At 43.0% G+C, this 27,214-nt stretch overlaps 2 protein-coding genes across 11 annotated transcripts in view; one reads left to right on the forward strand and one right to left on the reverse strand.

Moving 5' to 3' along the window:
- The first annotated feature begins 1,063 nt into the window (after nt 1-1,063).
- ANXA7 (annexin A7) lies at nt 1,064-15,810 on the forward strand. 2 transcript variants are annotated; one of them, XM_055719578.1, is made up of 13 exons: nt 1,064-1,195; nt 4,200-4,257; nt 7,048-7,264; nt 7,560-7,667; nt 8,778-8,821; nt 9,193-9,295; nt 9,583-9,677; nt 10,362-10,475; nt 11,745-11,915; nt 13,433-13,603; nt 13,706-13,781; nt 14,887-14,999; nt 15,454-15,810. In XM_055719578.1, the coding sequence occupies exons 2-13, from the start codon at nt 4,201-4,203 to the stop codon at nt 15,574-15,576; spliced, it is 1,392 nt and encodes a 463-aa protein (XP_055575553.1). In that variant the 5' UTR covers nt 1,064-1,195; nt 4,200; the 3' UTR covers nt 15,577-15,810. The 2 variants fall into 2 exon arrangements, with proteins under 2 accessions (XP_055575553.1, XP_055575554.1); XM_055719579.1 differs by having other exon boundaries at nt 8,781-8,821.
- PPP3CB (protein phosphatase 3 catalytic subunit beta) overlaps nt 12,706-27,214 on the reverse strand; it is a 47,836-nt gene continuing 33,327 nt past the window's right edge. For 4 of the 9 annotated variants that reach the window (XM_055719572.1, XM_055719574.1, XM_055719573.1 and 1 more), the window contains 3 exons: nt 26,671-26,768; nt 21,004-21,033; nt 17,627-19,323 (listed from right to left, as the gene is read on the reverse strand). In XM_055719572.1, the coding sequence (XP_055575547.1) occupies nt 19,145-19,323; nt 21,004-21,033; nt 26,671-26,768 (307 nt within the window). In that variant the 3' untranslated portion in view covers nt 17,627-19,144. Of the gene's footprint in view, nt 13,091-16,386; nt 16,460-17,015; nt 17,076-17,626; nt 19,324-21,003; nt 21,034-26,670; nt 26,769-27,214 lie in introns of those variants that run through there. The other 5 variants (XM_055719575.1, XM_055719577.1, XM_055719576.1 and 2 more) reach the window with 2 other exon arrangements.

A 27,214-nucleotide genomic window follows, 5' to 3' on the forward strand; every position in this document is an offset into this window, starting at 1 on the left:
AGGGGAAAAAATGCTTGCATTTCAATGGTCTCTGAAGTGCTAACATGTTTATCATAAAAAAAAGTAGGATGCCAATTTGAATAATCTTAGCTGGTGCATAATATCATAGATGGATCCTTCATAAATTTTATCTTGCTGGTCTGAATCTCTTATGAATAACCACCATGTAAAGGAAGGACTATGTGTATGTGGTGTCTAAGTATAATATGAATAAACATTACAATAGACAAAACCAAAACACTAAGTGCACTTCCCACAATTGCATACAAATAACTATAATTAAGATTTCTTTCTAGAGAAAAGTACATAGTAGTCAGGACAGTCTTACTTTCATGCCGTCTTGGACCTAGAGCCTCCAGCTCCACTGAAGTCTTTTACATCCTTTTTGTGCTACACACTGCTCTGGCGACCTAACCGACTTGGCTGACTACCTGCCACGTACTGCATGATGACCTTCATCTAAAGACCCTGGGTAACAGCCTTGATTTAGAGCTACATGCATTAGGGTGCATCAGCTCCATTGCACTGGGGGTGTAGGGGAACTCCAGTGTGGACTTCTCTCTCCCTTCCTTTCCCAGGTGGGCAGCTAAGGACTCCAGTGGGATGGCGACTACAGTCTCCGGTGGGATGGTGGCCAAGGACTCCGGTGGGATGGCAATTACAGACTGCCATGGGATGGTGGCTAAGGACTCCAGTGGGACGGCAGCTGAGGGCCCCCGTGGGACGGCAACGACAGACTCTGGCGGGATGGTGGCTAAGGACTCCCTTGGGATGGCAGCTACGGACACGCGCGGGCCGGCACCACCTGGCGCCTCCCGTGTGGATTGCCGCCCCTGACAGATCGCCAGCTGGCGGGTCGCTCTGTTTCGGTGGCCCTTGGCGGCCCTGAACTTACCTCTCAGCCGTTTCGCAGGAGAGCCGGGCACACTGCAGCTTTCCTTCAGCGAGCCGGGACAACCCTGCACAGAGAGGAGCGGGGCCGGGGTTAGCAGGGGGGCGCCTCCGGGAGCCTCTGCCCGGCCGCCTCGGCCCCGCCGGCCTCAGGCGCGGGGCCCTGCCCGCGGGGAGCGGGGCCGTGGGCCGGGCCGGGGCGGGCTCGGTGCCGGGGGCGGGGCGGGTGCCGCCCGGCCGCACAGCCTCCATTTTGCGGTGCAGCTGCGGGAGAGAGGCCGGAGGCTCCGCAGGTTTCCCGCAGGTGAGGCAGCCGGGCGGGGGCGAGGGCAGGAGCCGGCCCGCCGCCACTCGCGCGTCCGTCGCCTCAGCCTCAGCCCGCCGCCCCGCCACCTCCCCCCACGCCGCCGCGGCCCGGGGCAGAGCGCCCGGGGCAGGGCTCCCGGGGCCGCGGCCCCCGCCCGGGGCTCGGCAGGTGTCCGGCCGAGGGAGGTGCCGGCCCGCCCCGCAGTGCCGCACCCCCCGGCCGGGGGCCTGCCCTCCCGGTGCGGAGCGGGGGCGAGGTCCCGTTCGCCTCGGGAGGAATACCTGGCTCTGCGGGGCTGGCGGCCGAGGGAGCGCGGGGGGGCGACACAGGGCGGGGCGGCGGGCGGTGGCGGCCCCGCCGGGGCCCTTTAAGGGCTGCGGGGGCGGCCTCGGCGGGGGGCGCAGGTGTGGGCGGGCTGGACCGGGCCGGGCCTCCCCCACCCACCGTGTGAGGGGCCGGGCCGGGGGTCCCCGCGGGGTTCCCCGCGGTTGGCTGCCCCGCGCCCCCGTGCAGTGCGCCCCCGCTGTTACACTGTCAGAGCTACATCTACCCCCCCCCCCCCCCCCCAAAAAAAAGCCCCCCCGAGGCTGCGTGTGGGCCCGCAGCGTTGCGCGGGGTGTTGCGGCCCTCGCGCCCTCAGGGGAGCGGCCCGCGGGGGGGACCGGCAGCTGCTGCGCATCGCCTGCGGGGCTGTGCGGGGAGGGCGGCCTGCCTCCCTGCCTGTCTGCCGGCCTCCCTCCCTGCCTGCCGAGGGGTGCGCACCAGCCCCAGACGGCGGGGGCACGCCTGGCACTGCTGCCAGAGGCGAGCCCACCATCCCCAGTTGGCATCACGGCCATCTAGTTAGAAAAGACCTGACCTAATAGAAGCATCGGTCCTTTACTTGAGCCTTTATTACTCCTAATACTATTTTTTTTACAAAGAAAAAAGGGGAAGAAAAATCAGCTATATGAGCAAATGCAAAGAAAACAATTTTTTTTGTTTCTGTATTTCCAAAGAATGATAAATAGGAATCTAAGTGTTGTTAAGAAGGGGGGTGGTCAAATGAAATACCACCTTTCCCAGTGCCTTGGATCAGAAATGGAATCTTAGAAAAGGAACCAATACAACGAAAGTAAGGAAAGCATTAAACTCTTCACTGGTGCACGTTCACCGGAGGTTAATTTGCTAATCAGTGACACCACACAGCCTTGATGGCTTGTTGCTTGAAAATGCAGGGATACTCATGCCTTACAAAGGTTTTGGCCTGAATGTGTTTGCTTGTAGTTCAGAGATAAAACCAAACATTTAAATTTGTTCTAAATTAAGTATCTTACCAATAAGTCTAAAATTCTGTATATTTTAAGATGGTTAAAATATTTCTGGGTCCCATTTATTGTCCAAATTAACTTTTTATAGCTGTTGAAACAGCTGAGTTGCTGTCACCCGCTGTTGATTTTGCATCATGAAAAACATAGCAAGTTGGAAGTGGAAGTGATACGGTGCACTTCAAATTTTAGAGGCTTTACAATCCTGTCTTCTCAACGGTGTAACTTTAGTTGAATTACACGAAGCTGAAAAGCTGAAGAAGTTTCTACTTGTTTGTTTGGGTTTTTGTAATACTCCGTTTTGCTGACACAGTATTTTCCTCTTAAGCTGAAAGAGTGAAACTGAAATCAGAAGGAAGTGTTCCTGGTCATCTTGTTCCTGAAAGGAGTTACAATTAGTGTTAGAAGTCAGAAATACCAAAAGAAATGTGGTCCTGGAAGCCAAATTTAAAGTGCATTCAAGCAGCAGTTGGTAATATATACTGTATGAGTACTGATTTAATGTGTTTCTTCTTAGGGAAATAAATAGCCATTGGCAGTGTTTGTGATTAAAGCATAGATTTACAAATACACCTCATGTTGTTCTTCCCCCTTTATTTATTTGAAAGTGACAATCCAAGTTATTATCAGTGTGAGGCTGCATGGCTGTGCTTCTCTGTGAGGTGGTTTTGCTCTTATTTGAACTAACCTACACAAAATTTTAACGTTTTCCACATTAAGTCTCAAATGTTTAATTCTGTGACCACCTACTGCCTTAGTGATCCAGCTCTGTAAGAATTCTGCTTTCAGATCCGTTTGGTTTGGCCAGTGACTACCTAGAAATTTGAATAATCATTTGCTGTATTGTGTTAATTTTTTTATTTCCCATGTCCTTTGATTGTACAGCTGAGGTGCGTACTGCCTTAGACACATGCCAAGAGGAACTCCCAGGCCCTGATCAGGGGATCTGGCAGGCTAGTGTTAACATTTTTTAGCATTAGCATTTTTTTTTCCTGCCATTAAATGTTCCGTAACCTGGCTAATGGCTTCAAAACTCCCTGCCCAACAGGCTGGCAACATGATCTCTGTCCTGTTCTGCTCCTACTCCCCAAGCCCCTCTATTAAAAACGGGACTAAAATAAACAGTTACAGGCAGGAAACAGAAATACTCTATATGAATGGTGTAATGCTGGGTGATCGCCTGTTTCCGTCAAATTACCATTTTACACAGGATAGATCGGGTGCTGCTCTCCCTGCAGGAGCTGCCCCTGTGAGCGGAGGAGTGCAGGGCGATGGGAGGCAGGTGCTTGGTGTGGGATGGGGGCTCTGCTCTATCCTGACCCTTCTGTTTCTGTTCTGGCAAAGGGCTCAGCCCCCTCCTGTCGGCATCTCGCAGTGTATCCTGTATTTCCAAGTTCTTTTTGGAGGTTCAGGCCTCTTACCGTGTTGTGTCTATCTGACCCTAAGTAAGACTGCTAGTTAATTACAAAATTGAAGATGCTTCCCTTCTGAATCCTGCTTGCTGTGGTCATGTGTATGGAAAAAAAGGTTTTGTAAGCTTAATAGCTGACAAGCACTTCTGAGTAATTCTAAACCTACTAAACATATTGTTCAAGTGATTTAACAGGTAATTAGCAGGCACATTAACTACTACAAACTCATATGTAATGCATCGACAGTGAAAATACCTTGGTGGTTTTTTTTTTCACCCCCAGAATGTCATACCCGGGTTATCCCCCTTCTGGCGGCTACCCTGCTTTCCCTGGTTACCCTGTAAGTATGGCTCTCGAATGTGTTGCATTCCTGATGTATTTATATTCTGTGAATACCCCTTCTTACTACGCTCTGTGTGTGTGTGTAAATAGTAGCTGTCAGTTCATATACAGTATTCTCTAGAGATTATGGTCTTTGTTTTCATCTATATATCCCTGAGGATGACTTTAAAGTTGTTTCCTAGGAATTCCAAGAAGGAAGTTTAAGATATTTTTTTTCAAATGTTGACTGTTGTTCCAGAAAGATTTTTGATTGATTGTTCTTGTTTCAGTTTATCTTTTCCTTGTGAGTTTGTGTTTGGGTTTTTTTACTATCTCAGCAAATTATTTTTTTAAAGTATCAGTAGTTCTTACATAAATGAGGGTCTTTACATACAGGGTCAGAGGTAATCTCTGAACCAGTGTCTACCAAATATCCTGTGTACCCATATCCCAGGATTTAGAGATGCTGAACAAACTCCAGTGGCCGTTACTGTCAGGAGGAGCTTGGAATGCTTTACTCAAGTAGCCCAGCTTTCGTACGACACCAAGTAAATATTTTTCTGAGGACACTGTATATTGACTTTGACCCCCTATCCTTCAGCTGCAGGACTTTGTTCCACCTTCAGCTCATGACTGAACAGACTAAAAATTCCAATGAAATGTAATGGAAAGCTGGAATGTATCGGGTGTGGCTGGTACCTGCAGTCTTTTCAATTTGAAAATGCCTGCATCGTTTTCAGAGCTAGATGCAACTGTGTGCTTTTATTAGTATGGCACTGATCATGCTGTAATTGTGAGAATTTTATATGGTCCATGTTTTATGCGGTACAGAACTAGATTTAAGCTCAGCCTGGATTCCATTAAGATACTGAAAAGCTATAAAGATATACATATAAATACATGCAATAAATTATCTGATTATTTTGCTTTACAGTTTACCCTTGCTCCGTCTCAAACCAGACTTTCTGAACTGGCGAATTTCTTTTCTCCCCTCAAGGTTCTGCTGAACCCTCATGATCGTAGCTGTAATTTATTTTTAACTACATCTGAAAATATTCCCTTTTCGTTAGCTAGCATCTAAAATATAGCCAACTTCAATGGATTAATTTTGATTAGTTATCAACAGTTCTGGGTTTCCTAGTCTCACTCATGACACCCAAAGTGATAACCAATGCAAAGAAACCCAACATGAAATGAATTTCTTCTGCAATAGTGATAGTTAATCTGAGCTGGGATTTTCAGGATCCTGATTGTGGATTTGTAGTTCTAAATTCCATTAAAAACTTTTTGCTGAGTCTGGCAGAGGAAGGTTAGACTGTACCGCTGGGGAAGAGAATACTACATAGCTTGGGCACAGTAATCTGGGGTAGAAATCTTGGGGCAGCCAAACCCAAGGGGAATGTCTGAGCTAGACTTTACTGCTTTGCAGTTTATTTCTGTTTTCTGTGCTCAAGAATGAATGTGTACTGTATGTAATATGTGAACCATGTTTCTAAAGTTAGTTGGTAAAGATGCTTCGCAGCAAGTGAGTAATGAGTGCATACATTATGCTTCATTATGAAGCTGATTTTAAACACCTGATTTTTAGGATCAAGTATGTGTGACACAACTTGGAGGGTTTTCCCTTGGAGATCCTGGTCGATCAAGTAAATATTTCTAATGTACGTTAATGCTAATAGCAACCTTTGTGGTATGACTGGTAAGCCATACACGTAGCAAAACAAAGGCATATAGGTGTTTGACTTGTTCTTTTTATTTATAACCTGTAATAGGTGTTCAGTCTGACTCAGTGGTCCAGACTTAGTCATTGAACATCTATGCTTTATAACCTGGAACACAAAGGAAATGGAAAAAAAACCCAACACCTCTTATAAGTTCTTACCATGTAACATTTGAAAATACTGGTTGTGCAAGAGAGGCAGAAGTTTCAAAGATAGTAAGCTCTTAAAAGTCCTATAAAAACAGGAGTTGAGCTCCTAATGATTCGCAGAGAGCAAGCCCAAATGAGCTCTCCCCTTACTTGTGCAGGATAGCAGTAGCAGCTTTCCAGTAAAGGACCAGGGCTCCTGGGGCTGACAAGTCGAGTGTCACCCAGCATCACGTGTCCCCGGGGAGGAAGGCTAATGACATGCCAGGCTTTTGCAAAAGCAAAGCCAGCAGGTCAAGGGAAATGATTATTCCTCTGTGCTCACTGCTCACAAGGCCACACCTGGAGTACCCTGTGTCGTTGTGGCCTCCCAGCACAATACATGGACAAACAGGAGCGTATCCAGGGAGGTCTGCCTGCCTGGAGGAGAGGAGGCTAAGTCTTCTGCTGTGTAAGAAGGAGTGATAAAGACATTGGAGCCAGACCCTTGTCAGAGGTACACAGTGGCAGCTGGCAACAACCAGACGTGCTAATTTTAATGTGATTTGAGGAAAACATTTTTCACCATCAGAGTTGTCAGACCATGGAGCAGAGGCCCAGAGAGGCTATGGATTCGCTGTTCCTTGGAGATTCTGAAAATCTGACAAGGCCTTGCACTGACCTCATCTAACTCCAAAGCTGGCCCTCCTTTGAAGGTGGATGGGATCAGAGGCCGTCCAGAGTGTCTTCCACCCTGCAGCACTCCCTGACTCTGTATCAGCATCAGAAAACCCAACCAGAAGGCCCCCATCCAAGCTTCAGGAATTCTGCCGCTGCCACTTCAAGTGCTGAATCTAATTATATAATTTAGGTTTTTATAGACATGGACATTTTGGTAGCTTGAGGGTTTCTACCCTAACGTCCTGTTAGCAGGCGTACAGACATCCTGCTTTTGTGTTTCAGCCGACAGGACAAGAGTCTGTCTATCCGCCAGCTGGTCAATATTCCTATCCCGCTGTTCCTGGAGGATACCCTCCAGCAGGAGGAGGGACCTATCCTGCAGCACCACCAAGTGCTGGGTATCCAGGGGCAGCAGGATATCCTGCCCCAGGGGGATACCCTGCCCCGGGGGGCTACCCTGGAGCTCCCCAGACTGGAGGAATGCCACCTTATCCTGGAGGTAAGATCTTTGGTTAGAGTAGCCCTCGGGAGTGATTTCTGGCGTTGGCATTCCCTGTGCTTGGCAGCAGCGGTAAAGAAAAGCAGCTTTGTTCGGCGATGCGCGCAGGCAGCTGGGCAGGTCGCTGCCTAGCAGTGCGTACCTGCGTGCTGACAGCAGGGCCGGCACGGTTTTGGGCCACTGCACAGACACAGAGAAATTAATCTCTTGCATAGCTCTGCTCAATAACCTGGCTCGTGCTGTGTCAGAAGTCAAGTACAAAACGTTAAGTGTGCTGAACTCTTTATTCTCCTAGCTCCTACAGGCCCTGGCTTTGGTGTGCCTCCCGTGGGCCCCGGCTTTGGCGGCTATCCACAGCCGCCTGCCCAGAGCTATGCTGGAGGTGGACCCGCACAAATTCCAGGTGTGTCATATATGGGAAACCTGAAGCATCCACGGTTGCACCAAGAGATCCCAGGATAGGTAGTAACAAATTAGGCCCTTACCTTTGTTACTTCTAGCTGCTGAGGTTTGTATGCTGCACACCTCCTACCGCCTTTCTTGACAAGACCACTGAAGGGCTGACGAGAACCATCTCTATGGGTGCTGCATCCAAAGGGGGTGGCTGTCACTGATTAATGGTCAGGATGTAGTGGTTTAGGTGCTTATCCTTCTTCAGACTGCAAGTACCTGATAAGAACTGTGAAATCCAGAGTCCACATCCAGTGAGTACCTAGCTGTTTTGGTAATCTCAAAGAAATGGATGCATTTTTCAGATCTGTGTGCTTGTGATGATCCCTGGCACAGTGGGGCAAGTGGAAAGGAGAATGTGCACAGTCACTTAAAAATGCTGCGTTGTTTTTAATGCTTTGAGTGGTCAGCTACCATCAAGGAGATTTTCGTCCTGGAATGTGTCCGTCGTATTGGCAGAAGAGAACCCCCCCTTTTTTTTATGGTTGCTTTGTTAACTCTAGCAAGAACTAAGCTGCTGTTAAAATGATAATGATTGTACATATACATTACAGATAAAAAGAAAATTCCAGTACAAAAAAAATGTAGTTGTAGCTTTTGTATTCACAGAGCTTTTGATCACAAAATGAGATTCCTTCAGTTCTTTTTGCACCAATGAATTCTTAATATTTATCGTTTATATGCTAGTCATTTGAAAGCGTATAAAATGACTTTACAGGAGAGCACAGGACAGGCATTCTTCATTTGCCTGGGGTATCTTGGCTTTTCTCAAGGACAGCAGTGTTTAATAAGGAGAGATCCTTCCAGTTCCCACAGCACTGGTAAACTTAGTATTTTTAGAACTGCCTTGCTAGCGTATGTACCAGAATGCGTTTGTGCTTGCTTCTTCCCATCAGTCCCAAGGGCAGGAAGTTCAGTTACTGATCATGATAGGTATCATTACCTAGGAAACAGGTTTTGTGCAGTTGTAGGTCTGCAAATGGCTTTATTTTCAGATTAGATAGCATTTACGCCCATAAGAGGAGACCTAATTAATTCCTTTTGTCTTGTTCTTTACTTTCAGTAGGGTATCCTGGTGGACAAGCACCATCACCAATGCCTGGTCTGGTATGTGCTGTATCCTCTTCTATAATCAATCTTATGTGGCTTCTGTAGTTTTAATGCTTTTACAACTGGTTACCAACAACTTACAACGTGTTCTGCATCGAGAGTTCCCAGGTACCCGAACAAAATCATAGCTCTGTACCTGTGTGTACTCGCTAATCAAGTATATCTTCATCCATACAATGGGGTAAAAGCATCACCTGGGCATTGGTGGGCCAAAACCCACACAACTAATGTCGCCCTGATTCTGTGTTGGAGAAAAAATACCAAACTGATGGACGACAACTTCTGAAGTAATGGTTCCAAAGTTGTGGGTTTAATTTGAATTCATCTTGTGCAGGATAGCTAGTTACAAATGACTCGTTTATTTTCAGCCTGCAGCAATGGCTCAGGGTACCCAGGGCACAATTCAGGCTGCTCCAAACTTTGATGATAGAAGGGACGCAGAAATCCTACGCAAAGCTATGAAGGGGTTTGGTAAGTAAGCAGTAGAAGCTTAACTTCCCATTGAGCTAACTTCTTAATGCCATTTTGTTATTTTCTTCAATTTTTATTTAACCAGACATTTTTTCTGCCCAAGCTTTTCAAACGTCACGTTTCCAAAATGACTTGCATGTTTTGACAGACCAAGTTACATAGAAAATGTGGTAGACTTAACGGTAGTCCTTTATTATGTAACTGTGCCCAAATGCAAGATTATAAGATGCATATTCTCAGAGAGATTATTATGAATTCTTACTTGAAATTGCTCTTCTGTTTCCAAGGAACTGATGAGCAGGCTATCATAAATGTGGTTGCTAACCGCTCCAATGATCAAAGGCAAAAAATCAAGGCAGCTTTCAAGACTATGTATGGCAAGGTATGTTCACTAGTTCTTTGAATCAGTAAACAAACCCAAACCTTCAGCTGCCGCTTAAGGTGCGCGACAGCAGTTTAGTCCTGGGGGAGCAGTTTGGCCATTTTTAAAATGCACTTCTTCTGGTTGTACTCCTTGTGAGCGGGGCACGGCTGGTATTGATCGCAGTGTTGTCCTGATACCTGGCAGAAGCAGGGGTGGCGGCTGGCCCTGGCCCTGACCGTACGGGAAGCTTCTCTGCTTTAGATGCCTGACAGAAAACAATCAGGCTGAAACTGTCCTTGTATTAGCATCTGAAACGGCCGAGTTTTTTATGCACACAAAGTGCCGAAGTCTGGTTTTTCTTAAGAAACAAACTGAGACAGTGGTTGAGGATTGGTTAGTCAATAAAAGGCCGAGAGAATTTAATTTCCTCCCTCTGTCATTTTTGCAACTTAAAGGGAAATTTTATATTTGTGGCATTTTTCAAGACCTGACTAGGTCCTAATCAGTGAGGAGCTAATGGAGAAGAGCCGAGCTGTCAGTTTTGGACAAAGGGAAGTTCTTTGTAAGAAATAAAACAAAGCTTTACAGGAAAAACAGTGCAAAGGTAGAAATCTATCACAAATTCTAGCTTGATCTTTTTTCAGTGTATAATCTACGTGGCTAATACTCTCCAAAACCCTTTTTGTTATTATAATTGTACAGGATTTAATTAAAGATCTGAAGTCTGAGTTAAGTGGAAATGTAGAAGAACTGATTCTAGCACTCTTCATGCCTACCACCTACTACGATGCCTGGAGTTTACGTCATGCAATGAAGGTACGGTTTTCCTGTGAACAAAATAGTTTAAAACCATCGTAAAATGTTCATCTAAGAAAAAAAGAATACCTGATTCCTGCCTCGTTGAAAAATGCTGTAGCGGCAAACAAGCTTCGGACTGTGGGGCTTAAAACACTTTTCTGCTGCATCCCCCAGTTCCAGGCAATTTCTGCAGGATTAGCAACTCAGAGCAGCTGTCCATCCAGCAGAGGGTGAAATGCTGCAGGACAGAACTCTGTTCTCTGACGCTTCCGCCATGATTTTTGCTAAAACTTAGAAAGGGCCAGGGTGCCGTTAAAACTGTAACCACTGTTTAAATTGAAGGTACGTACCTCTCCTTACTAGGACAAACCGTTGTTACGGGAAGAGCTTTTTGGACTATCCCATTTTTTTCTGAAAGGACAACAATGAAAAAATATTTTCATGAGGTTAGATGATGCAGGTATCTGTGCAAGTATTAAGACTGCATTAGAGATTAGGTGAGCTCGTTGGTTTAAACTTTTTAACTTGGGTAAACTGGCACATCTGGTTTGCCAGAATTTCTTGCTTGTTTGAGCTGCAGCTGCGAGCAGGCGCCGGCTACTGGAAACAAGACACTCGACCCACGTATGTATGCAGACCTTCTACAGAAGACCATCTTAAACGAAGATCTGCCTTTAGTGGAGGCAATAGCCACTCTTGACTAGTTAAAAAAAAAGTTACAATACAACGTGACACTGGAGTGGATCTGTGTGAAGCTTCTGTCTAATCCTTGCCTGAATAGAGATGGCCATGCCAGTAGGATCTCATTGTACACAGAGCTCACAGTGAATTTTTTTTTTGGGGGGAAGGAAGCATCTATAAAAAGTTCCTGCTGGTGCTCCATGTTGAGGAGGTGGCCACATTTGGAACAGGGATCATGCTAGTCCACTAACCAAACCAGAATGTGTGTGTCGCGTTGGCTTTAATGATTACCGTAAGGCTCTGCCTGCCTCCAGTATGTTTCCAGGTTAAGGTTGCCAAGGAATTACCTTCCTAAACCATTTTCTGGATAATTTTGCCTGATGTCACTGTTATGGATGCATAATTTTGGGGTATTTTTTTGAACTGGTGCAGAATTGTATGTTTGAGTATATACAAGACTTGGCGCTTTCACACTGCCAGGGTACTCTTCTCACAATGTAGATCTGTATTAAGTTTTGCAGTAACAGATGACTGCTTAATTTCACAGCTGAAGAACACTGAATAGGTAGTGCTTTGTAGTTATGCCCTCTTTTCCTTTGCCTACAGGGAGCAGGCACTCAGGAGAAAGTGCTGATTGAGATCCTCTGCACAAGGACAAACCAGGAAATACGAGAAATAGTGAAATGCTATAAATCAGAATTTGGGAGGGACATCGAACAAGACATCAGAGCAGACACTTCAGGACACTTTGAACGATTACTTGTATCTATGTGCCAAGTGAGCTTTAGGTTTTTTTGATTATTTTTTGTAAGGTAATGGCGTACAGTCTGACTTTGATGCGTGTAGTCATAATGGCTCCATAAATAGCCTGTCTATGCTTAGCAAGAGCCAGATTTTTAAGAAATTAGCCCTGGGCCATTAATTTATTCCCTAATGACAAGATAAGACACTTCAGTCCCTCCTCAAGGAAGAGATACTTCCTATCTACAAATCTATGATGAATTGTGTGACCTAGTTTAGCACCCTACATTTATCTCAGAACTTGTGTGTAAAGACTTTATTGTGCAGATGTGATCAAGTGGTACGATAAAGCAGGGCTCCATGCTGCTGTTAAAGCAAGATGCTTTTTTATTTTTTGCATACATGAAAATAATTGGGGTGAATCTGGTAGGATAACCTTTGTGGTAGGTAGAACACCTGTGAGAATCCCTGTGAACAAGCCAAGCGGTACCACAGGGCAAAACTTCCCTCCCAAGTTACCCACAGCCTTCCCTCCCCTCACAGAACAGGATTAGGGAGGTGCCGCTATTGAAGTGGATGAACACTGGAGCTTGCTCACCCCATATCATTTACTAGGGATCCTTCCCTGTTGCAGAACAGTAACTTGCCATTCTCCATGTTTAGGAAGAAACATGTACTAATGCAGCTTCCCCCCTTTCTCCCCTCAATCTGCTTATTTGCTGTGCAAACTTCTGGGACGCTTCCCTCTCTCGTTTACCTCTACCTTTGTGAGAGTTCAGCTACGACTATTTGGATTAAAAAGTCAAAATCCACAAGAAAGCAAACCTTTGGAAGCTCATGCTGCTAACTTTTATTTTGATAAATGCAGCAGTTTACAGCAACTGACAACCACATCATTAAATATTATCTTAACCACTACAGATACAACAGTATTTGAGAGCACGTAACGCAGCCTGCTCAGCCAGTATATTTAGCAGTATCCATCCATGCACTGGGCAGCAAAAAAAACCCCAAACAACTGAACCCGAAGCACATACAATGTCACATAAGCCCTACTGACATATTACAACTATGGTAGGTGCTTTCTGGAGACATTCTTACATGAAATTAGTGAATTCTAAATAAAATAGAAGACCTGAGATATTTCAGGTGTGCATATTCAGTAAGATATTTCATGAGTTCGTTTGGGAAGATTCTTTGTAACTTGAAGCCTAGAAACAAATTGAGAGAAAGCTTATGTTATTAAGTAAAATGGAGAATTAAGTACAGTACTTAATTAGAACTGTGAGGTGGTATGTAGGGGTGCAGTTGTCTGAGTCAGTATATCTACAGTTCAAAGCATCCCCACAGCTGGGGTTCTGGACCACTTTGGTATTTGTTGCCTGTAAGAAATACTAAACCAAAGAGGAGTTTCAAAGCAGTGTAATGTGTTTCAAACTGGTGTTACTCCTGCTTCAGGCTTCCAAGATACATGCTTGGGGTCTACACTGCAGGCAGTTAAAGCATAGTCTTCTCTCTAATCTTATTTGACGTGTGTTGTCTTTTGCTTCTAGGGTAATCGGGATGAGACTCAAACTGTGGATTATCAAAAAGCTCAGGAAGATGCTCAGCGTCTGTACCAAGCAGGGGAAGGAAAACTTGGGACTGACGAATCTTGTTTCAATATGGTTCTGGCAAGCAGAAGCTTTCCCCAACTGAAAGCAACAGTTGAGGCATACTCCAGGGTAGGAGTTCTTACACTGACTAAGCTCATTTGAAATCAGTGATTAAGGTTCTAGTTGTTGTTACATTTCATTATTCATATATTAATCTCATTTATTTTGTAGATTGCTAATCGTGATTTATTAAGCAGCATTGACCGAGAGTTTTCTGGAAACGTGGAACGTGGTTTGAAGACTATTTGTAAGTGATAGGTACTTCCCTCCCCTTATCCCTTGGGAATTAAACCTTCTAAACATAATTGAAGAAGAATCCAATTCAACACTGGCCATATGGCAAACGAACACACAATCTGAAACTCTGCTAGCACAAAAGTAACTTCAAGTATTCAGATTATTCACTTTACACTTAATTGGAGAACATAAGCACCCACCCTGAAGTCAGTTTGAAACAAGAGAAGGCTACCCAGACTCTCTGGGAAGGCAGGCAGCCACACACCAAGGGGGGTCGCTGGGTACTGCTGTAGCTGCATGTTTCGGAGCTTTGCAGAATGGTGCGAGTCCCAGCGCAACGGAGCCGTCAGCGGCTGCGCGGCACCTCAGCAGGGGCAGCTGAGCCACCCCCGGTGAGCTCAGAACCATGAACATGAACCTGTGTCAGGCACAGTTCCCTTCCCGCTCCTTCCCCCGAAGAGCTCAGCATTTGCTGTGGGGAACTTCAGCAAAACCCAGGGCCTGTTGTGAATTCACCTTTCCCTGCTGGCTTGCTACAGTAAGGCAGTTCAAAGTAGCACAATTTGCTGATGGTGAGAATCAGAATCAGATTTACTAGTAAGTCTGCAGACACCAGCCCTGCCGGTGCTTACCAAACTGACAGCATTTCTGTAGCCGTAACGGCTAAGCAGAAACTTCCCGCTTATTCTGCTCAAGAGTTTTCCAGGAAAAGTTCAACTCTAAGAATCATGTAAAAGAACAAAGGCTCGTCACCGAGACTGAACAGTCTAACTCAGACAAGATCATTCTCTACCACTAAGTGAGAACATTTTACGGTCGTACTTTTCTTAATGAGATTCTAGCAAAGAACACAAGTAAAATACCTTGTATCCCAGTGCCAAGCTGTCCAAGGGGAATAACTTTTTAAATTACCTGTTTGTGAATTTAAGTCACGTGAATGATTAACTCATTTGGTCAGCTCGAAAATAAGCTGAGCACGACAGAACGGTTCCTGTAATCCACAGTAACCACATCTTCAGTGCCTCCCTCTAGTGAAAACCCCAAACCGATCCTGCCAGGTACCACTACACAGCATACAATACCGGAACTAATCCTAAAAATGTGCTTTATTGCAGTGCAATGTGCTTTAAATCGCCCAGCCTTTTTTGCAGAAAGACTCTACTATTCTATGAAAGGAGCTGGCACAGATGATTCTACCCTCATCAGAATCATAGTCACTCGGAGCGAGGTACGAAACTCTCTCCTCTCTAAGTGTCCCTTGTAGCAGAAAGCTAGCTCCTCGCACCGGCTGGTCCCCTCGTCCCCTCGCAGCTGCAGAAATCACCTATTGCAAGGAGGCTTTTGGGGGGTTCAGACTCAGATGAACGTGGTAATTTGTTCTAAAGCCAGCTTTTATATAGTAATTGCATTACCTCTGGCTAAGGGAGTAACAGTGCTTGTCTTCCTTCTGACCAGGGCTGCCTGTCCACGCACGCCCGAGGGGTCAGCTGGCAGTCAGGGCAGTCCAGTCTCACAAAGCAGGGACCAGCCACTGGACTCCGCTTCGGGGCTGCTGCCCCGTCCTCCGGGGTCCCAGCTGGCTGTGCGGTGCGGAGCCCGTGGGGGAGGAGACGCGGGGTGCCTGGGGGCTGAGGTCACGTGCCCTGTTCAAGTTTTGTGCTTTTTTCTTTCCCTTTGCATAGATTGACCTTGTGCAAATTAAACAGATGTTCACGCAGATGTACCAGAAGACTCTGGCTACTATGATAGCAAGCGACACAAGCGGCGATTACCGGCGCTTGCTGCTGGCTATTGTTGGTCAATAGAAGAAGATTCTCTGCGTCTTTTTGGTGGTTTTTTTTTAAAACAAACTAAAGGACATGTAACATGCTTTATGCAGACACTGACCATCCGTATGTGTAAAAGAATAATTTTAAACTTTGTATAATCAAATATGCCTTCTTGGTGATTCAGGAAGCTTGCTGCACTTACAACTGCCTTAATTTACAACACATAATATTCTTTATTGTATAATAAAAGATATATCTTGTCTATTAACACCTAAGCCTCAGTCCTTTTGACCCAGACTCCCCCATGATTTAACTTTTGTCTCAGCCAAACCTCCAGCACTCAAGTTTCTTGAAACACCTGAACTTAATGGCTGAAAAAACTGCAATGAAAAAAGCCAGTACCTAAATGCTAACGCTGCAGAACACGTGTGCATGGCCGTATGCCGTTGTGACCTAGACAATACAAATGACTACATGGATGTTTTCAAAGGGTTTAAAAGGAGCTTTGAATAGCACATTGGATTTTTCAGAAAGCCCCGGCAAATCTGCCCCTGCCACGAATGTAACAGAAGCTGCAAGCCCAGCAGCTAGCACCGTGCTTCCCGACAGCCCTGAGCGACGCGCTTCCCAGTCCCGTGTGTGTTACAGCGCAGCGGCTCGGCAGCACCAGTGATGGTCCCATCCATCGGGGCCCTCTACCTCAGCTTCCCCTACCCGTGTCCCGGGGCCAGCAGCTGCTTCTGAGCCTTCTCCCCTCCCCACCTGAGAACAGGCTACCGCCACACAGGCCTCTGTTTCCTCCCTTAAAACACCAAAAGCATAAAACGAGCTGTGCAAACTACTTACAGTTTTCCGGGAGGGAGGATGTGGATTTCTTCTCCCCAACAATACAAGAAATAGAGATGGCACCAGACTCCACCTTTCAGAAACAGTACCAAAAAATGAGCGCCTGCTTCCAGAACAAAGGAACCCACCAACACGCCCCCAGTACCCGACTATGTGCTCAGCACAGACACACAGCACGTGAGATCAAGTCAACAACCGCCCAAGTTGTTCTTGTCATTGCAGATCTGCCTTCACACCCAGCAAAAACTACTGCAGGCACCAGATAGCACAAGGGAATCCCCAAGGGAGCAAGCACCGCTGCAGCTGGTACCGCAGCCCGTTCTCTCTAAGTTACAGTGAGGTCTTCCCAAAGATTGTATCTGTGTTTTCTACACGTACACAACTCCAGCTAGTCAGAATACTAATCACAACTAAGAACTGAGTATCAGATTGTGAAAAACACTCTCTTGTGAGGCTGAGAAACTTTCCACTAGTGCTTACAAGGAGGAGGGTACCATCGTAATGTCCATCATGTTAAAATTTCAGTCATCCTTAGTAACGTGCATTTGTTCTGCTCTAACACGATGTTGTATGCAGTGTAAGCTTGTGAGTACGGGGGCGCTTCGTAACAAAACCCACCACAAACTTACCATTTTTTAACTTGTTGTTCTGCACACGAACTTTGGGAGGAGCGTCCGATTAGAATGCATCTGCAACAAAGTAAAATCAAACATTAAAACCCCATCAGCAACAGCGTGCCACTTACTATCTTTTATCTTAATTCTCATGCTGTCCAGCAGCTCGTCCTTACTCCGAGAACACACCGAGGAGCCTAAACCGTGTACCTGTGCTGCCTGTGGAACACGCCACCCCCCCACCACACTGCGCTGGCCTGGAGCGTCAGGCCGCAGGCGGGCGCTGAGCACCACGGTGCTGAGCAGCCTGCTAGGGCCGGCCAGCCCGTGTGTACAGCCCGCTGCAAACCCGCCGTGGCTGCCCCGCTTAACAGATAAAATACCTAGATATTGTCTATTTACAACAGAGAACTCAAAAGCAAAAAAACAAAAAAAAAGAAAAAAAAAAAGAAAAAAGGCAGGAATAACGTATAAATTAAATCACATTCACATCCAACTAGTTTGCTGCAAGCTAGATCTGACCTTCCAGGCTATTTTTGCAATAGCTTTAATTCCAAGACTATTTCTAAACAATTTTCAAGGTCAAATTAGACCTACGTATGCCAAATAAAACCAATACACAATGATAGGAGCCGCAGCCCATGCACAAAATTTATTGTGTGCTACTGTTTATAAAATACTTGAATAGTTCAGAACATGCATAAAATTTCCAACTTAGGGGTATGTACAGATTGTACTTTATGGCAAACAAACAAAGAAAAAAAAAGGGGGGGGAGGGGGAGGAGATGAACTCTAGTGACATAAGTTTCAAGTTGTGTTCCAGGGGATGAGAAGGACACGTAGCAAATGTCAAAATATATAACAAAGTACAGCGGTGATCAGTACAGTCCATTATTTGTGAACAAATTAGCACAGGGCTTCAATTTTTATTTTAACCAAGCAGTCCTGTAGATACCAAAATACATGCAGTCTCAAGTTTACACTTTCACTAACGCCTTAGCAGTTGAACAGAGCGATTGCTTACGCGCCGCTTTGCCTAAACAAAACGTATGTCCGATATAGCTTCAGTTTCCTTTACAGATTTAAAAATAATAAAAAGCTTGCAGCTAGTCAGCCCAGTGATTATTAGCTATTTATGCAACCGTAATACTCACAATAAACTAAAAGTACCCATAACATCTAGGTAACCTATAGATGTACATCATAGGTCTATATATTAAATATTTGCAAAATGAAAACATGCATACACAAAATACAATGCCAAGCTTTACAGACTTGATATGAATCAAAATTTACTTAAACAATGTACAAAGTTCAATTAAAAGTACCTTAAAATTAACACTTCCATATTTTTCTTACTTTTAAAATTAGTATATATATATTTATTTTTTTTAAAATTCAAGGTGGGGAAGAGTCTTGAAAAAGCTGGGCAAAAAAGTTTCTAAATTAAATATTTTTTTTTTTAAATCTGTGTTCAAGTAATAAACATTCCTACATAGAAATCTTCTGATAAGCTGTAACTAAAAAATACAGTGAATAGGATACAGAATTAGCAACATCTAAGGAGTAAACCTGAGGTCAGCATTTTACAGAATGACCAACTGACTTTTTTTTTTTTTGGCATTTTTTCCACCTATTTAAAATACAGTTTTTGCAGCCTCAGATATATTAAGACCATTCTAACCTATCATTTTAAAGACATTTCATGAAACTGATGTCCATTAATAAATAGTTAGCTCTTAGGGTTGTATCTGAAAGTCTGATTTAAAAAAAAAAAACAAACGGACAAACAAGCTACGTCTACCGAAAGAAAAATCCCATCTGTAAACTTAAAAGTGTTGACAACGGTAAGCGTAAGATGCTGGCCGGGGCGGCTTTAGCGGTAACAGCCCGGGTCCTTTCCCTGGTCTCCGGTGAAGCTCCGGCGGCGGCGGTGGGGGCGGCCGCCCTGCAAAGAGAGGGGCTGTTGTCTCAAAAGCGCAACGGTCTTTCTGGGGTGGGATCGAGTCGGATGGTTTTCCATCTCGGATCAAGTAGTCATTCCGAGCGATCCCCCTGGCTATTTCATCTGTTGTCACATCAAAAAGCAGGAGTCTAGGAATTCTCAGGCAAGACACAAGTGAGTAAACGAGAAGCTGACGCGGTCACTGCGCGTTGTTGTTGCCAGTCCCATTGTTTCCATTGGCATTTGCTGTGTTTATAGCACTAATACCATCTTGCTGGAGAGCATCTTTCCTTGGTGGCATTCTCTCATTGATCCTATCCAAACCTTTTGCTTCTTCAAAACTGCAGATTTTATGTTGCGGAGAGAATCCTCGTATTGCTTAACAAAATGCAAATTTGATATGTCAGTAATGGAAAAAGAAGTCGAAAGCATACACTTTTTGCTAACAAACGATGTTTAAAAACAGGTAAGAAACCAGCCAAAGATACTTAGGGCTCTGCATCTGTATTAGTCAAAGCTCCCCTAACCTGCTCTCCTGTTCAACGGCAATCAGGATTTCAGCCTGTATCGGAAAGAGCAACATATGGCAAATATTCTGCAGGTCGGAATCAAGGGGGTTAAGCCCACTTGATTGCTTCTGTGTGGCCAGCTATCAACACCGAGGGCTTCTGCTGCCCGGTGCGTCAGGCTTATCTTAACATCCCCCTTCTCCTCGGCGGAATGTCAGTAAGATCTAAGCAGCACGGCAAGTGCGGCGGAGGCAAAGCAGCAAAGGGCTACAAAAGTCGTAGTAGGTTTACACCCTGCATACGCATCGATGGCCTGATCCTGCAGTTTTCATGCAGGCAAAACTGCGGGATGTGGTTCAAGTTCTGTGCTAATCATGTGGATGATGGAAATGGGACACAACCACAATCACCGAGTTAGCACCATGGTTAACCAATGGCGTCATTTAAATACAGATGTATTTAAAGTAAGTACAGAAAACAGGTAGCGTTTTGCTACTGATTATTTCAATGAATGAGGGCTGTAGTTGAATTTACACCTGAAAATGGTTGACCACATAATAAGACTGAAGTCTTTGGGATGAAATAATTCTTTGGAGACTTAAGTACAGCTTTCCGCTCACAACAACGGGACCTCTTGCACGTGTGTGTGAGCACAGAATATGGCACTTGTTTATATTTTTGGAGATCTGACTTCCTTAATTAAAAAACCAAAGAATACAGTCATTAAATGGTGCTTTGCAACCAAATCTGAAAAGCCCCAAAGGCAGCTCTCGACTGCTACGCTGTTTGTCACTCACTCCATTGAATATTGAGCAAGAGGAAATCAAAGTCTCTCTGGAAAGGCAACAACCTGAAGTGGAATGCTCTGAGCACCAAATAAATTGATGGCATTTTCTCAATACCACTAAGAAAGGATGTATATCCAACTTATTTACCACAGAAGCACTGATAATCCATGGAATTTAATATGCCTCATACTGGCAGGCTGGCGTATATACTGGAAATAAATTTGGTCACCTAATTACGTTCAAAAAATCTACAAAAAAAACCCCATTACGTTTACATTATACGTCTTGCACCAGATGTATTATGAAAAGTTCTAGAAAAAGACGTTCAAGGCCATTAAAATAGACTGTATGAGAAAAGGCATGCATAAACAACCCTCCTTCCACATATAACCCCCCGCAATCAAACAAAACCTTGCAGTTGCAGAAAAAAAAAACACTAAACACTACCATTTTTAAGGACTTCAAGACAACACCACGTATCACAACATGCTATTATACAAAAACCTACTGCATATTTTGGAAAAAAAACCCAAACCAACAAACAAAAAAAGACCAAACCCCCCCCCCAAGAATTTCCCTAAAATATTAAAGATCATCATCCTAAAGCCAGAAATGAATGTTACATGTAAAAGGGATGAATCAAGGCAGTTGATTCATCTCTGCTTGTGCAAGTTGAAAGTCAAACACACCCACACAGAGCACTTTTGAATTCCCTCCCAGACACCACAGATCTCTGCTGGCGGCAGAGACTCTGATCATACCTTTTTCAGCCTCAATTGCCTCTACAGTGGCTGTACAGAAGTGAGCAGATGCATGCAAAATGAATGAGAAAGATGAAGAGTGTAATATCGCATAGCAGAAAAGGCAATGATCAATTTAATATCGTATGCTACGCCAGATTAGATTACAATCGGTTAAAATGATCGTTAAGGGTTTGAGGGGTTGTTTTCCAGTTTAAGTGAAACTTCTCCTAAATTTTACCTAATACAGTTTATCAACTAGAAGTATATCAAAGCAACACTACTTAACTGATGTTATTAACCGTACATTTCTTTAAGTTTTTTTGGGTTGTTTTGGTTTTTGCTTTTTTTTTTTTTAAGACAGCAACAGAAAATTTCAACTGATGTTAAAGTTGCGGTATGGTTTTAAAAAAAATACTATCTGAGACTATATCTGAAGATATATAAAATGCATTAGTGAGCTTCACTAAATTACCAGGAAGGACACTATAAAAATAACACTAGCAGTGTTCTAATAACAAGAAATTATTTTTCTCTTCATGTTTATCTCCCTGAAGTTTAATTAGCACTTCAATTCCTCACCATACTTTAAGCTAAAATGGGCACCTCTGAGAACTGAACCGTGAAATTTAAACCATGAAAGCCAAATCCAGCAAGTCATATTTACGAAGTGTCATAAACTGTTTAGTTGAATCAACCACAAAGTCTGCAGCAGGAAGAGGTCCGGATTTAACACAGTCTTGGTGGGTGAATTACTGTGACTATGAAAAAGTCTAGCTTACTAGTTGTTTTTCAAACTGAGTAACAACGGCTTCTGCTGTAATTTCTGAGGTGGAAGATCCTTCCCAATCGTTTTAGCTCTACAAGTCAAAGCTTTAACATAAGCTTATTAGAGCAGCAAAATCAAAACAACTTTCTGTTAGGGCAGACTTGCTAAACAAACCACTTTGGAACTACGACCTAAACAGCAGCTGAGTTTCAGTAACGGTAACAACTTTTTACCTCCCCTACTATGTGTCATGCCTCTAATACCATAATTTCAGAAAAACTTACAAAAAATACCATTCATAGTGGTAAACCTATTTGTGTAGTGCTTGATAGATACTGTTAACTACTAAAATCGTAACAGTATTCAAGCAAATGTTGGGGAAAATAGCTATATATGAAAATACAGCATCAGGTCAGAACAGAATTCTTTAAAGCGAATTAAGTTTATTACTTATCATTTCCTATCCAACAAAAACCAGACACAACATTTCAATTGCCTAAACTGCACCTACTCTGTGTTGTCATGCATCAATTGTGGGCACTCTGCCTTAACTTCACTGTTGCAAAAAAGCAATTTCCACTGAGATACCCTAAAACAATAAATAAAATGGGATACCTGCATTAAGTGCTACTAAAATAATGTGGAATACTTCAGGGCAATGCAGCATTTTAACTTTTACACACTGCACATTCCACAAGGAAAAAAAAATATTTCCTGCACTTAAATCTATAGAGACAGGGTGATACCAGAAGTAAATCTAAAAGGCACTGGGAAGGATATTATTTATATTTACATTAAGGGAAAGAAACTTTCTCAAATTGTCAAATTTAAACTAGTTTAAGAATTATTTTAGAAAGTCACCAAATACATACTGTCATATGATAATTTGCCATACAAATACAAAACTATGTAAAAAAACCACCTCTTTCCACCATTCCCTGTTACCTGTGATGTCTTTGTTTTCAATCTTTTCCTGAAAAGATCACGAATACTGATTTATCTCTGCAAATTATGTAGCTTGGTCATAAATACAAATTTCAAAATTTACTCCTAGTTCATTCTACTTGTAGTAGTATTATTCCAAAAAGATCTTGGAATATACATCACAGTTAAGAAGAAGGTAATTTTCAACTTGACATAAAAGAACAAACTGACTGGAAAATACAAGCACTTAAAAAAAACCCCACACTGTAAAGACTCAATTTGGAAAACAATTTTGTTGGATTCTCTTTTGCAGGTACATCTAAATGAAAACTCTGTTCCTTGCGACCCCTGGCACACCTCAAATGGCTATGGCATCGCAGGAACCCAACAGGAGTCCTGCAGTCTGCTCAGAGAATTCTCCACTGGGAGCAGATTTTAAGCAACAGGATTCAACGGCATTTCCATCCGCAGCACCAGCTCTCCCCCGGCTTTACCCGGGGGCCTGGGGCGACATAAAATCACCGCCAACTTTCAACATCACACCAAAACCCGACCTTACTGCCCTCCTCTAACTTACAGCAAGGGCAGCAATGAAAGGTAGGAAGTATTTGGCTAGTTCAAGTGTTTTCCATGGAAGTACTTACAATTTTTAATTCAGGCTTGTGTTTAGTATTTTGCTGAATAAGGCTTCAGGTGTTTTGGTTTGGGGGTTTTTGTTTTGTTTGTTAAAGATGTTGAACCATTTGGAAAATAATTTTGTTGGATTCGGTTCACAGAATACTCAGGTCAGAGAGTAAGTCACTAGGAAATTCTACTTAAAGAACAGTACTTAATATGGTATTCAGTATTTCGCCTACTATAATGCAAGCAACGTAAATAACAAAAATCATAAATCTACATTAAAAAAAATTAGAAATATGCAAAAGCCATGATTTCCCAGTCTGTTTTTATCCTAGCACATTAAAGCTATCTAAAAATACGCTATGATTCTTTTTTCCAAAAATACACCCATGTATTTCTGGAAAAAAATTAATCATATATTGACTTCCTCCATAGGCTGTTGTTTAGCACTTTTTTCCAAAATTATCTTTTTTAACTGGCTTGCCTTTGTTTAACCCTTTCACTACAGTTGGTTTGTGTGTCGCCCCCAGGCTGCTGGCCGGCAGTCGGGCTGCTGACGCGTTGCCCACGGGAGCCTGACCGGCGCGGTGCCCCGCTCTGCCTTCCGGCCACGCCAAGAGGTGCAGGGCCAGCTCTGACGGCAGATCTGCACCTGGGGCGGAACAAACCCTGCAAGCGCAGGGGCACCTTCTAAGGGCCAGTACAGAACGTGTTACTGACGTTGAGGGTTATAACAGGCGTGGATGCAAAAACTGCACATGCATTGCCTTAACAGTGACTCTCTCTCCATCTCTCTCTCTCCCCATATATCCATTTGCCCCGACAAAAAAATTTCAGTCTGGCTTTCTAGAGAAATGTAGATCCACACTCCAATTTCTTACAGCTTTCAAAGCTCCTTACAGACTGAATAGCAACCAGAACAACTAGACCTTTTCTCAACACGCCGCTGGAAAACAAGTGCTCCTGAGACTGACACCTGGGAAGCCCAGCACATACTGGACATTTCGTGACTTTTCAGGCAAACAAAAGAATAGAAGACGACAATCATACTGCAATTTATATTATGATAATTTATTTTCTGAAATCTAGGCTAGTTTAAGTTATTGATAGTATACTGACCAACACAATGCGATATAATTCAAAAAGTAGTTAAATATTTGTAGTGAGAAATCCTGCTATACCATCAGTGACCATATTTTTGCCAAGAATATGAATTCACTGATATTATGATGGTTTAGAAAAACATCAATAACTGAAATTTTATTTTCTTTTTGGTTTACTTCTAGCTTTGCAATTGAGCATTGTAATTTGAACGCTACTTTTTTAAGACTGAACCGATAAAACTCTTATCAGTAAAAAGGAGCTACTGCAATTTAAGGAGAAGTAACTGTTGGCATGAGTTAATTTGAACCACCAACATGACTAAACCAAATGAGGTACATTAACGTAGTGCATCAAGGAATACTGCCATCAAAAGTTCTAGCCAAGAAAAAAAAAAAAAAAAACACACCCACAAAATTCCAAAATGCATTTTGCATGGTTTCCAAATGTCCCACATTTTCAGTAATGGTAGAAAGTCACATATTTTATGTTAACAAAATTTTCTAGTCAGTTTGATCCTCTCTGATATTTTTAATGCAACATGGATAAAAATCTGTTAAATGAGTGAGAGGAATGCAGACTCATTTTTTTAAAGCATAATAAAGTATCTTATTACACGATGAAAATTAAAACTAGAACATATACTTTTGGAATAGCTGGATGGATAAGGAAACATACACTATTTCTTGTTATAGACATTCACAGAACAACCACATACATACACTGGACATATAAACTTACTTGTAGACATTATATGCCCACTGAAAAATGACTTAAAATGTGACATTCACGTTTCAAAGCTATTCAAAACCAGCTTTGATAGCTTAATAGAAAATGTAGTGAAAGGCTTTAAAAAAAAACCTACAGAAAATTTGAAAAATTCAAATAAACAGCCTAAATCACAAAAATGAGAAAAGCAGCTACTCTTGGAAAATAGATTGTGTAAAAAGTGTCATTCATGTATCACAATCTTTCAATAGTTATAAAATTCAGTTGTCCCATACAACAGTATTGTACTTTCTAGTAAAGCCTGAAGATGGCCAATAAAAAGTCTTCGAACAATTTACATTAAGAGCGCTGCCAATACGAAGTCCAGTTTCAGACTGGCATATTTAAGTTATCCACCACTGTGAACTGAAACCTGGACTTCATTCTTTTAATGCATTTGATACAACCTCACAGCATTCTCCCTAAGCCTAGTTAATCATTAATGGGCCTTGTGAAAAATACGATCCAATGATTCAACAAACTAAAAAAAGAAGGAAAACCTTTTACAAAATATTCAATGAACCAGATTACAGGTATATTTTGTATAGAGTTCTTTTTATTTTCATGCAAAAAAAATATATGCACACTTAATAACACCCTTTTATTTTGATTTATTTACAAGCTTTAAATTCAATCCCTTTATTCTCAACTGATTTTATAACAATTACTGGATATTTTTCAAGTACATTATTGTTCAAAATGCACAGACAATGTGCAGCAGCAAATGCAGCAAACCTCAAAAACAAGGTGCTACAACATTGCTTCTACATCAAGAGACAGACAAGTGTCTGGGATAGTGGTTTAATTTTAACACTTATACAGACATACATCTATACCTAGAGAGAGACAGACAGATCTAAGAAAGCAGCTACATCTGCAGAGGAAGGAAACAGCATGTTACAAGGACAATTCAGGGAGGTCAATTATACATAGAACATTTGACAAACAACATAGAGAACAAACTTTGGCATTAATTACCAGGGTACAAAACATAGCACATTTCAGTCTATCAATGGAGTGTCATATGGAACTCTGCAGCCTGTAGCTGTTTGTTAATATTAGTATCAACAAGTCTTTGACATCGTCAATGAAAATACTAACACATCTACAATAAAACCATTTTAATGGAAAGCAGACAAGTCATGATGCAAAATTACACTTTCATTTTTGTATCTGTAAAGATCAAATGCCTCAATACCAGATCTATAATAAGGTCACTCCACTTCAGGCATCTGTGCCACCTGAAAAATTGTAAACTAAGGAAGCTCAAAGCCTGAAAAAATATGGCCTGACACCGCTGAACTCATTTGCTTTTAGTTTTATACCCTGGTTAAGTATCCATTTCACATTGCCTGATTAACACATAACACTATGCTTGTATCAGCCGCTAAGACAAGAACTGAAAAGCATAAGAAATTCCCTGCATGCATTATGTGTAGTGTTAGCAAAAGAGTGAGATGTGCCCCAGTCCATCTGAGGCACAGCAAGTTGCATAACATCATTACCACTTTGCAGGGTCTGTCGTCCTCCGGCCAACACTCCACTAGGTAACATGCCAGTGGGAGTCAAACCCTTGAGTGTCAGCACACTTTCGCTCTCCTCCCTGGTGCGAGAAAAAACAGCAACAAAACCTTAAATATCCACTCATGAGAACTTGCATTGAAGTCAAATAAGGGATGGGGAGAGGGAGACCCTGGTTTTGCTGTGCTTTATGCATGTCAAGACTAAACGTAAATTCAAATTCAAACCGCAAGAAAGGGGAAAATATTTCTATTCCATACCAGGCTTTCCTCTGCCTAGGAGTTAAACACTGATTACTTCTGAACCAGATCCTGAGCAATTATTCACGTGCAGGCTCATTAGCTTTGAACACCTGCCTCATGAGGTACTGAACGTATCTCAGTGCTGTAAAACAATCCACAACTTTGTTCAAAGCATCTATGCTTCAGGAAACACCAACTTTAAAAAAATTATCACTATTTGAACAATTATGGTCTGTGGAAAGCTACACAGTTGGCTAAATGCAATCATGAGACCTCTACGTCTAGA

This window comes from Falco cherrug, chromosome 9, assembly GCF_023634085.1.
Source record: "Falco cherrug isolate bFalChe1 chromosome 9, bFalChe1.pri, whole genome shotgun sequence".
Lineage (NCBI taxonomy): Eukaryota > Metazoa > Chordata > Aves > Falconiformes > Falconidae > Falco > Falco cherrug.